General features: G+C 41.3%; 1 protein-coding gene across 5 annotated transcripts; it reads left to right on the top strand.

Annotated features, from left to right (window-relative positions):
• The first annotated feature begins 516 nt into the window (after positions 1-516).
• On the top strand, positions 517-12,697 carry csnk1e (casein kinase 1, epsilon). 5 transcript variants are annotated; one of them, XM_061028155.1, is made up of 12 exons: positions 517-831; positions 1,155-1,248; positions 2,197-2,294; positions 2,494-2,604; positions 4,092-4,240; positions 5,639-5,867; positions 6,366-6,536; positions 6,622-6,770; positions 6,907-7,105; positions 7,205-7,350; positions 10,322-10,387; positions 12,351-12,697. In XM_061028155.1, the coding sequence occupies exons 2-11, from the start codon at positions 1,229-1,231 to the stop codon at positions 10,352-10,354; spliced, it is 1,305 nt and encodes a 434-aa protein (XP_060884138.1). In that variant the 5' UTR covers positions 517-831; positions 1,155-1,228; the 3' UTR covers positions 10,355-10,387; positions 12,351-12,697. The 5 variants fall into 5 exon arrangements, with proteins under 5 accessions (XP_060884138.1, XP_060884137.1, XP_060884136.1 ...); XM_061028154.1 differs by having other exon boundaries at positions 7,202-7,350; positions 12,354-12,697; XM_061028153.1 differs by having other exon boundaries at positions 7,202-7,350.
• The last annotated feature ends 865 nt before the right edge of the window (positions 12,698-13,562 follow it).

Below are 13,562 nucleotides of genomic sequence, written 5' to 3'. Positions count from 1 at the left end.
ATAATTTATAATAATAATTTATAATAATAGTTTATCATAATAATAAATATTATAATAATAATGTATAATACTACTACTAATAATAATAATAATAATAATAATAATTATTATTATTATTATTATTAATAATAATAATAATAATAATAATTTATAATAATAATTTATAATAAATAATAGGCTAAATACAGTTAGCATTTCATAGGAATACAAAAAGAGCAAATCCCACAGTTATGGCTATGCTATTGAAAGACTACAGGCCTACTTTAGACTAACCTTTCTACATTATATTTAAGAATTAATTTTAAAGTCTTGTATTAGTGAACATACATGAAGAAGCTGTTCGTGAGGGCTGTGTTTGCTTTGCTTCATTCATGTCTGCTAAAAACCAGCAGCAAGCAGCTGCGCGGCGGCTTTAAGACAATCCGGGCATCTCTTCCAGTCTGCGGATGACATCATCGATATTGTCAATGGTGTAAAGTGAGAGAGGGCTGGGTGAGGGAGTTGTGAGGGGAGAGAGAGAGAGAGAGAGAGAGAGAGACACGGCCACAGAAGAGAGACGAGAGAAGAACCTCAGTGTCTGGTTTTTGGCGTTTTTTCTTAAAACATCGTGACGCTGATAATCTCCCAGAGTCACAGGACTAGGCTCGGTTCGGATCTGTTGTATATTTTGGAGTCTTTTTTTTTTTTTCGTGCGTGGAAGGGAACCGGTCACAAGAGTCGGGGGGTTATGAGCCGTCCGAAGCCGCGTCGGTGCGTCGCTGTCCAGGGTCCTGAGTGAGACAGAGCCAGCGGAGCAACCACGGAGCCTGACATCACCCGGCGAGGAGGAGGGTAAGGTGGGGGATGTATGTTGGCTAGTCAAGGTGTCTGGAGGCGTGTGTGTGTGTGTGTGTGTGTGTGTGTGTGAGGTGGTTTGGGTTACACGAATAGAGCCAAAATAGAGTCGTGTTTGGGCGGGGGTGCGCTTTTTCATAGGTGCTATCTGTATGTGGAGGGTGCGGTTTTGGGATTTATCACCACGTTTGATGGTCAGTGATGGATGAATTGTGTGTTTTTGGATACAGCACCGTCGCCGCTTATTCTCTGTTGGTATCTGGGGCAACGGCATGAACTGCTCTCTCTTAAAATGTAACATCTCGCCTGTTTTTTTGCAGTCCTTTTGCAGCGCTAGTGGGTCCCAGGTTTATACGATGACAGTGTAGAAGCTCTCAGGATCCTGAGAGGAGAGATGAGCTGGATAGACCTGAGGTAATGTGCAGCAGAGGCTTGCTCTGCTTTATTTTTTTCCCTGCACAGTAAACGTAGTTGGGGTGTTTTTGTAGGTCTATGATGCTGCCAAGCCTAAAACGAATGAGCTCGGTCAGTGTTTAGTGCAATGTCAAACAGGCTTGTAAAGCCCAACCTACAGCAGGAAAAAGCCTTAAGTCACTTCCCGCTTTGAGTCATTATATCATTAGGCTTGGGTGAGGAAAACATGACTCATTCGAATTTCACCAGGGGACTCCAGTCAGAAAATTTGAAGTTTATGCAAATCTCTTGTACACAGGGCCAGACTCCCTTGAAGTGCTTTTGGGAAAAGAGTGTGTGAGATGCTGATCCAGCTCTCTCCCCCCCCACCCCCCCCCACCCCCCTGCAGCCCTGAATAAATCATGTTACACAACTCCACACTCTGTTCTTCTGTGCTCTCACTTTTTCCCCATGCACTTTATAAACACTTCACCGGCCTACATAGTTGTCCTCCGAGATACCAGTTTATTACCACATCCTCTGAAGGTGTAATTACTCCAACTGCAGAGAACATGGTCGCTAGCAGCACAGAGGTCACATTAGTTTGTGTGTAATGGATAATGGTATTCTTCCACTGTGAGTTTTTGTGAAATCAAGTCACTTTACAGCAGCTGGAAGTGAGCAACATTTTCCTTCCTGCTCCGAGGGATTCCAAGCAGGCTGCAACCGCGTCACTGTTGTGGCTCAGTTATTCGCACATCTTATTCTTTCTCATGTCTCCTGATGATTCTTCCCAATCTCCCACTTTCATTTTCTTTTATGATACCGTGATCCCAGAGCTCATAGATTTGAATTTAGAATCTGCAGCTTTGCACCACTGTCCTTTTACACTATTGATCACAAGTGATTGATGACAGCGTGTGTGTGTGTGTGTGTGTGTGTGTGTGTGTGTGTGTGTGTCCTTTCAGAGAGTTGAAAAGCTCTGGAGCCATGGAGTTGAGGGTGGGGAACAAATACCGCCTCGGGAGGAAGATAGGGAGCGGATCCTTTGGAGACATTTACCTCGGTGAGAATTCGTCCAACCTTCACTTTTTTATTATGTTCACCTAAAATGTGTCCCCTGTCGTCTTGAACTTCCAAATAGCTTTTATGACACACCTGTTTCAATCGTTGAAGCGTTTTAAAAAGAACTCAACTTTAAATGTAATCCTTATCAGAAATGTGGTGATGTATGATAAATGGGAACTGTATCTTTCTCTCCCCAGGTTCTAACATCGCTACAGGAGAGGAAGTAGCAATCAAACTAGAATGTGTGAAAACCAAACATCCACAGCTCCACATAGAGAGCAAGTTCTACAAGATGATGCAGGGCGGAGGTAAGACTCACCAAGGAGAGAGAGAGAGAGAGAGTGTTTTTAAACGTTTTTTTTAGGGGGCAGTGAAAGGCAGTGAAGACCTTAAGGGGCACTGAGGGGTATTTGAGGGGGGTTTACAAATTATGATGCTGTAGATCATAAAGAGGCATTGCTGTTGATTCAGAGACATTGAACTGCTATTCTGGACATTATGGGGCAATTGAGGTGCATTCAGGGTCATTCAGGGACAAGAAAGATATCTTTACTGGATTTTAGAAGCGTGAGTCTGCTTGTTGAGACGTGTGTATTATAGTCATGGTGATTATTTTAAAGGATCTGAGGCTTTGTGTGTTACAATGCAAAATAAGAAAAAGAATATGATATGGCTTTGATCGTTTGGAAAATTCACATGTAACAGCAAAACAGAGAAAGGTTGGACAATAAGAACTAAATAAATCCAGTTGTGCCACTATAAATGATCTTAAACTACAAGCATACATCAAAATACATATTTTATACAAGTATCATAGAGGAGTTGTTCAGTATAAAGATGAAGTGATAAAAGTTATATAAGGCATATTTAGTCATAACATGATGTAGCATATGATAACAGTTAGGGAGCAGACGTTTCATTGTAATTTGTTTTGATTAGGTTTTAGTTTGCTCAAAGATATGATAAATGATTGAAGTAGTAAGCTTTACGTTATGGTAACACTTGACTGCAGCTTACAGGAACAGAGTTAAAGAAATGAACAAACTGGTGAAACATTTAGCTTCAAGTCATTCAAACATTCAGCTTTAAGTTAAGGTAACATTTGAAATAGTAGAAGTAAAGAATACATAAATGACATAGTTAGCTTGATGAAATGGACAAACTGATGAAACATTTATCTTAAACTAAAGCGATAAATAAATGTTTTAAATAGTAAACTAACAGCTATGGGGACATGGTTGAGTTGGTAAGATAAATGTTATAGATAAATGAAAGACAACATGGTTGAACTAGTTATCTAAAGGGAAGGGGTACAAGGCCAAGATATTGAGCTCAATGATCGGATGAATGGCTGAAATACTTCACTTAAGCAGATATCTTAAATAGTTAGCTTACAGTGATGGATGCTATAGCTAATTACTCACTTGTTTATAATAATTTGAAATAGTAAGATTGAAATTATGTAAACATGGTGTAAATGGAGCTTTAAGTCATTACAGCATGTAGTAAATATTAAGCTCAAGGTAATGAAAAGATGGTTTCAATACAGAGAAATGGTTGAAATAGAATAGATCATTTGAATGGGTACGGTCGATATAGCTAACAGTCATTGATGAATTATTAAAATGTGAGCTTGAAGATATGTAAACATGGATAAGCAGCAGTTTGCTTTTTACAAATGGAGTAGATAACAACCAGTAGTCAAAGTGTTATTCTGAACAATTCAGTTTCCTAACTTCTGATCCCCCCCCCGGCCCCCCCCCGCCTCCACCTTGACCCCACACCCCCCTGACAGTGGGAATCCCGTCTATCAAATGGTGTGGAGCAGAAGGCGACTACAACGTCATGGTTATGGAGCTGCTGGGCCCCAGTCTGGAGGACCTGTTCAACTTCTGCTCCCGCAAGTTCAGCCTCAAAACAGTCCTGCTGCTGGCCGATCAAATGGTGAGGAGAACTTTACCGTCTTTGAAACGAGGTTTGTTAAGGCAGAGGTCAGTAATGATACAGACACACTCATGGTCATAGATATAGGAAACGTGTGCAGTGTCACAATACGAGGAAAGGCTCGTGGAGTTGTGTCCAACCTCCCAGCAGAGGCGCTGCGTGTCAACAGGCAAAAGAAGTTGCTGGCCCAAGATGTGCAAATTTTGCAACGACATTAGGAAACCTCCCTAAAGGGGCGTCATCTGACAGCGCTCACTCCCGTTGCCCGGCTAAGCATTGCATGCACTATTACTGTGAAAAGCAAAAGTTTGCCAATGAAAGTCAACAAAGAAAAATGAAGAGGAATTCTCCTTCTATAGGAGAGATAAAGAAACAGGAACATGGAGGGAGAGGATAAGGGTCAGGACGCTGGGGGACATAATGGTGATGAGTGCTGGTTTTGAGGGCCCCCCCTTGATTTTTGCCTAGGGCCCCCAACTGGACTCTAGAATTGCCACTGCCTCCCATCATGCCCTCAAGCCAACCTGAGGCTGGGAAGTCACACAGATTTCAATAAATGGATGCTGCTATTTTTAGACTGGGACTAAATGGATCATTTGAAATCGGAGAATAATTCTCATCTAAACCTACAAAGCTTGTTTCCTAGCTCGGGATGAAGTTTATCCCCTCACTATCTTCAACCATTCAGTTCTGCCATAGAAGTCTCTTTACATCTAGGACGCGAGAAAGCCTAATCCTTGTCTTAGGGGTTTGGTCTGCGACGTCTTTTATGAGTCTCTTTAATCCCTCATTTGTCATTCTTAAGTCTACAACTGGCACGTTTGTTCTTTTTGTCCCATTTTCTCTTTGCTACTTTAACCTATTTTTCTCATAACTTCCTCTGGTGTCCTTTTAATATCTCTCCTCTCCTCTCTTTTCCTCCTCGCTCATGAAGACTTTTAACTAACCCATAACACGTAACAACCTCTATATACCAATATGTGCAGACAGGATTTACTGATACTAAAGTTTTATTTCACTCGGCATGACATTTAAAGTCAGTTTCTGCTTTAGATTGAACGCTGTATAACTTTGTAAACTTAAACAGTCCCAGCGTTGCAACTGTAGATGTTTGATTTTGATCATTTTCAACGTCTTTCTTTTGTTGGTCATCCACCTTTTTGAAAGTGAAGTGCTGAAATGCTGCTGTGCCCCTTTAAGTTAAAAACAAATCATTCTGATTAATTGTGTGGCCTAAGCCAGGTTCAATAAGCTCACTGACATAAAATCCGACGAGGCTTCTTGGAAGACTTGATCAAACCCTTTTTTTTATAGGCTACAAAATTCACCACTGCATACTTTCTAATCAAACTAAACCCTGCTTTTTTTCTTTTTCTTTTTTTTATCTCTGCTCACCAGATCAGCAGGATTGAATACATCCACTCCAAGAACTTCATCCACAGAGACGTGAAGCCTGACAACTTCCTGATGGGGCTTGGCAAGAAAGGCAACCTGGTCTACATTATTGACTTCGGCCTGGCCAAGAAATACCGCGACGCCCGAACGCACCAGCACATCCCCTACCGCGAGAATAAGAACCTGACCGGCACCGCCCGCTACGCCTCCATTAACACCCACCTGGGCATTGGTAAGACACTTCACACACTGAGGTCGGTCTAGATACCTGTGTGGGTGTGAATGTGTGTGTTCTTCTAACCCACTGTGTACTATGTGTGTGTTCTTCTAACCCACTGTGTACTATGTGTGTGTTCTTCTAACCCACTGTGTACTATGTGTGTGTTCTTCTAACCCACTGTGTACTATGTGTGTGTTCTTCTAACCCACTGTGTACTATGTGTGTGTTCTTCTAACCCACTGTGTACTATGTGTGTGTTCTTCTAACCCACTGTGTACTATGTGTGTGTTCTCAGCAGAGTGTCAGTGGAACATGTTGAAATATGCATGTTTATTGATCAGGAGTCTCAGAAATGAAATGCAACCTCCTTTCATTTCCTCTTCTTACCTCCTACCCTTCATTGTCTTCTCTTCTACTTTTTATTTTTTCTTCTATTTACAATTTTTTTTGTTATCTCATACTCTCCTCTTTCCTCTTTCCTCTTTCTCTATCTCGTGTTTACCTCCTCAGAGCAATCGAGACGAGACGACCTGGAGTCTCTGGGCTATGTTCTCATGTACTTCAACCTGGGCTCTCTGCCCTGGCAGGGGCTCAAGGCCGCCACCAAGAGGCAGAAGTATGAACGCATCAGTGAGAAGAAAATGTCCACCCCCATAGAGGTGCTCTGCAAGGGATACCCCTGTGAGTAAATAGAAACTGTAGGCAGCAGAGCCAAACATTTTGTGATTTTTTTTCAATATTTCTGACATCTCTTTTGCGGTTCCAGCGGAGTTCTCCACCTACCTGAATTTGTGTCGCTCATTGCGGTTCGACGACAAGCCAGACTACTCATATCTGAGGCAGCTCTTCAGGAACCTTTTCCACAGACAGGGCTTCTCCTACGACTACGTCTTTGATTGGAACATGCTGAAGTTTGTGAGTGGATCGCCCCAGTATTCAAACCTCAGAGTTAGCAGAAGCATGTGACGCAACATGTCCCAAAAACATGTTTCATTGTCTTTGTGTTTTTCTCTCTCTCTCCAACAAGCGGCACTGTTCCTCTGTGTTTCAGGGTGCCAGCAGAACAACAGAAGATGGCGAGAGGGAGAGGAGGGAGGGAAAAGAGGGGGAGGAGCGGGCAGGAGGGGGCCAAAGAGGAGCTGGAGGTCGAGCTTTGCCACCTAATCCGAACCCGTCAGCAGCCAACAGAGTCAGGAACGAGGCGGACGCAGCCCCTTCAAACCCGGCCACACGAGGGGTCCAGCAGTCAGGTAAGGATTTTTTGTTTTTGTTTGTGTTAGTGGACAATCTGGATCTCATTGTGAGATAACGCTGTTTTCATATCCGTTTGTATCTCGACATGTAAGCAGGTAACCGCTCCCCTCAGGCCGGCAGAGCGGAGCGGGCCGAGCGAGAGAGGAAGGTGGCCATGAGGCTTCACCGCGGGGCCCCCGCCAACGTCTCCTCCTCTGACCTCACCGCACGCCTTGACCAGTCGCGCATCACTGCATCACAGGTGGGAATATTTGGCCATTACAGGGGAAGGAGACTCTCTTCTGAAGGGACAGACAATAGGACCTTAGATTTGAGGCAGCATTCACATCATCATTTCAGAAGGTTGTAAAATCTGCAGCATGTGAGGAAGTTTGTGTTTCCTGTTTCTCTTTCGGTAACGCCAGGGGCCAGCGTCTGTTTCCAAGGAAGATGAATTAGTATGCTTTTTTAGCACAGACATACAGATTCCCATAGGATGTATCCTACTCAGTGGCATGTCCAGACTTTTAGGACTGGGGTGGCCCAACTGGGGCACTGACTTGTGCAGGGGTGGCATGAAGTTAGTGTGCACGCATGAAGAAGGAACATTTATTTATCCCTTCTGTCTGCACTAATCACATCGGCTCTTAGGAACACAAGATAATGGCAACATATACATCTTCAAAGCTTAATTCTTCAAGGACAAGATGTATCCAAAGTCACATTTTAAAGAATTTTAACAATTGCAAACAAACATCTGCACTCTGAAATCTATGAGCTGCCTGTTGCAACACCTCTGGCAAGGCAAATAACCAAGGATTTTGGGGCGGCACCTAGGGTGGCCGATAAGATATCAAGGGGGGCCCATGCCAGCCCTGACAACCTCTCTGGAAACGTCCCCGATCCTACTTTATTTAACCACAAGCTCACTTTTACTGTTGCAGCATGAGCAGTTCAAAGTTTTCTGTACAATATTTTAATGTCACTTTATCGATTGTTGCAAAAATGTTGCTTGTCTGTAACCAAATGACCTTGGGGATCCCCTGACTTCTCTTGTAGTGACTCACTGTAGTTCACACTCATGTTTAAGTTGGTCCTGTATATCTATTGAGGGACCGCAGATTTAAACCACCTCTAAGCTAACTCTGGTACAATGCATCACATGGCCACATTCTTGTTTAATATTGTACATGGTCCCTTTACAAATAACATAAATTAAAAAAAATAATAATAGTTTTGTTTATTTGGCAGGGACATGAAGAACTGAACAACAATTTCCCAATGCACCACGGCATTTATATCTGAAGCTAATTTCCAATGCCTATCCCTGAAAAGGCCTTCAATATAAAATACAAATATGATAAAAAATATATGGAGAGCATGCTTACAGAATGAGCTAATCTAATTAAAGATATGATCATGGCCAAATAACCTGCAAAACGTATGACAGCACTATCATCCTCAGCTGTACTTTTTGCTTGTTTATAATTAGGAAATTAGCGTGCTAAAGGCTAAAATAAGAAGATAAAGACAGTAAATGTTATACCTGTTCAGAATTTTCTCTTACCACTTCACCCTAAACACAGATGAACAATCTCACAGTGTCTGCCACCTGAAGCCTGACTGCCCCCAGATACTGCACAGAGCACACAGAGCACACAGAGCACAGTTAATGCAGAGTAAGCACGATTTAAAAAAACATTTCTTACATCGAGACAGCCACATACTGTCGCTGGGTTAGCTCAGTGGATAGGCTGTAGCAGGCTGCCCACAGAAGCCACAATCCTTGTTGAGCTGGTCGCAGGTTCAATTCCCGATCCGAACACTGTTTGGTGCATGTGATCCCCCGCTCTCTCTCCTTCCTGTCACTCCACTGCTTTCCTATCCTAATCATGGCAAAAGCCTCAAAATAATCAAAAAAAAGAAAGTCTGCTATCTATCTATCTATCTATCGTTTATCTACATTTGTTTAACCTGCATGCTGCCGTGCGTCCAGCTCTCTTCAGCATCTGAATCCAGATCATATGTAACTGCACACACATAAACAGCATCCATATTTTAATAACTTTACTCACTTTTCAATTATTAAAATTATCTGAATCTTATCTTACATAAAATGTTTTATACTTAAATAGATCGTTTTTAAAGGAGGCAGGTATCCACAAGATTTCTACAACCACCCCCAGAAGAGGGGCAGGGGGGATGCAGTTTTGCAAGAATTAGTTCCATGTTGCTGGTTCCAAGATGTAAAAGCATGCTTCGTCCTGTTATTTTAGAAAAGAAACAATCAACTGAGGCGGACTTGCTCCCACTTTTCCAATAAACTAATAATTACTTCATTTTAAACAAAACAGACGGGAAGTTTTCCCTTAATGTTTGACTGCTGACACTCCTGGATTGTCTGTTGTGACTGCCCTCGATGTTAATATGAATCCATTATACATGATTCAGTTTTTACAACATTAGAGCAGCTGGGGAGATATTCAAAGAATCTGTTTGTAATTACCACCAACGACAAATTAATGCCAAGAGTTTTTGTTAGTGTGCAAGTTTAAGTCGGACATGATATAAGCACAGAACAGACTAATCCACCAAGACAGGCTCCTAAAGCCTCTTTTTCATTTGTAATTGGACTCTCTCCACTGCTTCCTCATTTATTGGGGATCATGTCTGCAGTAATGAATGCACAGTTTCTAAGTATCCAGGCTCATTGTGCTGTGTCTTTACATCAGTATTCAAACAATCCTTTCATGAAATTTAAACATTATGTTGGAGCAGATGCTTTAAATTTGAAGGCATGCATTCTGGATTTACGCAACGTGCAGGCCTGAATTTGCATAAATTAACACTGATGTGGACAAATGAAGAACATTTGCATTTGATCCTCTTGTTGTAGAGACTCATTGAGGGTTCAGTTCTGTCCGGTTTCGGCCGCAGAATGCTCGACTGAATAAAATGACTTTGTAGTGGTTTTCTGATCGGTCACTGTTGTGATGTCAAAACCTGTTCACCCTGCTCCAAAGCCTCGGTGTGTGGGTATCTGTTCTTTATGGAGCCATCTTTCATGTTTGTTTTCATGCTAGCAGAACATATTTATCCCTATGCTGACCAAATGTTCAGGAGGTAAATCCAGAACTAAGACTGGTTAGGACAGTAGAGAACAAACATTGCAGGCGTTTCTTCTGTTGTCTTTTTTCCCTTCAAACTTTGATGTGTTTCTTCTTTCCACTCAGGTCAGTGTGCCGTTTGAACATCTGGCAAAGTGAGTTCCTACTGGCTGGCCTGCAGGTCAGTGACAGGTATGGACATGTCACCCACACACACCCACACACACACACACACACACACACACACACACACACACACACTCTCTCTCTCACACACAGAGCAGCTATCTGTTTCCTTTGTTCTTTACTTCCCTCCAACCCCCCAAAACCCAACATCACTACTGTCCATGTCTAGAAAGATAAAGAAATGTTGATTTTTAGCAAAAGCCAATAATCAACATCAATATGTAAAAGGAATAACAGACAGCACAGTAGATCATCATCAACATATATCACTTTGAATTCAGACTAATAATACAGATTATTGAGAAGTCACAGTTGTAATAAAACTTCAAGTAGGAGTTGTTTAATTTAAAATAGGTATTAATAATAAAGGATTTACAATATTTGTTCTTCTAATCTCTTTTTAGTTCTTAAACTTTAAAAGTTATGATGATGAGTTTTTCTTTAATAACAAGAGCTACATAGTATATCTTAATATCTGTAGTTTAACTGATTTGTTTGCATGTTTCCTGACGTGTGCGTTTACTGCTTTTTCAGCCTAAAGAATGCAGCAGTATTTATTATTGTTGTTTACTTTAAAGCTCCTGTGAGGATTATTTGCTGGTTATGAAACAGATTGAAATGAATACTGATGCCTCTCCATGAGCAAATGAGACCATTATGGACACGATTGGTATTTTCTTTACAGTTATTTGTAATGCCTGGTAATGTTTGCTGCAATTTACATAGGTTCACAGCAAACGTTAAGTTTGACCTTCACAAAGGAAGCAGGCTAGGAATGATTTTGTCAAAAAACTCTACTCACACATGTGCAGCACAAGACCAGCTAAGAGATAAGATGTATCACTTTGTCCAAAAACAATATAAAACAAAGTTCTTCACGGGAGCTTTAAGAATTTCATTTGTTATCATAAGATTTCAAGTTCACAAAGTTGTTGACAATAAATGTTTTGTTATTACCTTTTTTAAATGTAGAAAATCAAATATAGAAAGTTACCAAAGTAACTGAACCTATCAGTGTCAAAGTGAGAGTACAGTGCTCAGTCACTTTGACATCTCAGGATAGACGCAGCAGTGATGTCATTAAAAACACAACTCTTGTAACACCCTGTTTTTCACAGGTTGATCTGATGAAAGTATGTATTATTCTTTTAGTGAAATATTATTGTTCCGGGACGGCAGTAACCTATTGGTTAGTGCACACGCCCCATGTCCTATAGTCTTCCATGCGGGCTGCCCAGGTTCGATTCCGACCTGTCGCTCCTTTCCCTTATGTCATTCCCCACTCTCTCTCTCTCCCTGGTTTCTGACTGTATCCACTGTCTTGTCTCTACAATAAAGGCACAAAAAGCCCAAAAGTAAATCTTAAAAAAATATATAAATTTATTCAAAAAGTAATGTCTGAGTATGGAACGCCTTACACAGTTTATCTTACTCCTCTGTGTCATATAGTTTCCAGCTGTTGTCCAAAAACGATTTACAACATTAAGAAGCTACAATAATAAGTTATTGCACAGGCAGACAGGTAAGATACACTGGAATCTATTTGGAGTCAATTTAAGTGGTCCACATTTCCACTTTTCCCCCACTGTAATGCAAGTGTTAGCACCACAGGCGGAGGCTGAATGGGTTAGGGGGACTTTGGTCCACCATTCAGCCTCCGCCTGTTAAACATTGCAGATGAGGTCTAACATCCCGCCTTGAACTGTCATTATGTATGTGACATGTAATACATCCTAATGCTGCTGTAAAGTAATCCCAAAAAAATCACAATGTTCTCCTGTTCTCTCCTGCCAAAATGAACAGTCTGTTTTAATCTTTTAAATGATGTGTGTCATGTTGTTGAAGCTGATTGTACTCCTCTGTAGAAACCAAAGGGCCACAGAGAAAGACTTGGTTTACATTTGGTAAATCCTTTCAGTCGTTCAAACATTGACACTTCTCTTCCTTGTTTGTGTTTCTTGTGGTTCAGCAGCTGCAGGGTATGAAATACCCCTTACTTTTCAAACATATGAATGAAAACATAAGTGATGGAAGAAGGACAAGTGGAGCAGGAGGAGGCGTTGCGGGCCCTCACAGCGGGGAAACGAGGCCAATTGTGTGTCTGTCAGTATGCTGTGTGAACACTGAGGAGAAACCAGCCGGACAAACGGACTTGTTAGCTAGAACTGGTTTGTATGACTTTTTTGCGGATGCGGCGTGAAAAAAAGTGGGGGAAACAACACACAGGCCCCGCCCGTTCTTCATTCATATCCACCTGTCCATCGACTCAGAGGTTCAACTTGCAAAAAAAAAAAAAAAAAGACAAAATTCACAAAATGAACTGCATTTCAGTTATTCTGTGATTTCCACCTGTGATTTAAGAATAAGATAAAGTCATCAACCTGCTAACGTCTGAGAGCTTCATCTGCTGCTTATGGTGTTCTTGATTATATATAAATATGTAAACAGCTATGGAGGCGAACCCGAAACAACAGAGTTTTTAAGAAGAGATAAGAATCACAGACTGAATGTGAGAAGTGTGGAGTGACTCTCTGGATGGGAATGAGGCTGCTCGTCAGTAAATGTCAATGTCAACGTGTTATTGTCCTAAGTGTTCGTTTTGCTGATATCTTTGCTTTAGATGAAAGGAAGAAGTGTCAGAGGAGGCGGGTGTTCATAAATTATCCTTGAATATAAGAAATGATAAGTCAACAATTAGAACTTGTTGTTTTTCAGCACCTTGTAACTAACTTATATGAAATGCTGACAGGGAAAACGTAATCACTGAGTATGAAAATTAAAGGAAGAGGAGGAAGAGCGCGATGAGTCGAGGACAGAACAAAAGGGAGCGGCATGTAGATTGTATGATAAGATAAAGCCTTATAGTCCCGCTTTTAAGTCAAGGTGTGAATAGAGAAAGTTATAAGATCTTGGTGATGAACCAGTCTGGTGTAACTTCTTTATTTTTTGTCCTTTACTTTTCTTTGATAAAACATGTAAAAATGTGTACATACCTATTGCCAGAATGTGAAATATTGTGAAAAGATGGAGCTGGAGAGAAGAGTACTTCTTGACAGCCTGGGGGCAAAAGCGAAAGAGAAAAAAACTTTTACCTTGAGAGTCGGCCACATGTGTGTTTTTCATTTCTCCTGTGGCAGGCAATGACAGAGAGGTTTAACATAAATGAATGTGAAGGATTGCT

The sequence above is a fragment of the Labrus mixtus genome, chromosome 21, assembly GCF_963584025.1.
Source record: "Labrus mixtus chromosome 21, fLabMix1.1, whole genome shotgun sequence".
NCBI classification, from domain to species: domain Eukaryota; kingdom Metazoa; phylum Chordata; class Actinopteri; order Labriformes; family Labridae; genus Labrus; species Labrus mixtus.
The sequence above is the reverse complement of the archived record's forward strand: the minus strand, read 5'-3'. Positions and strand labels throughout refer to the sequence as shown.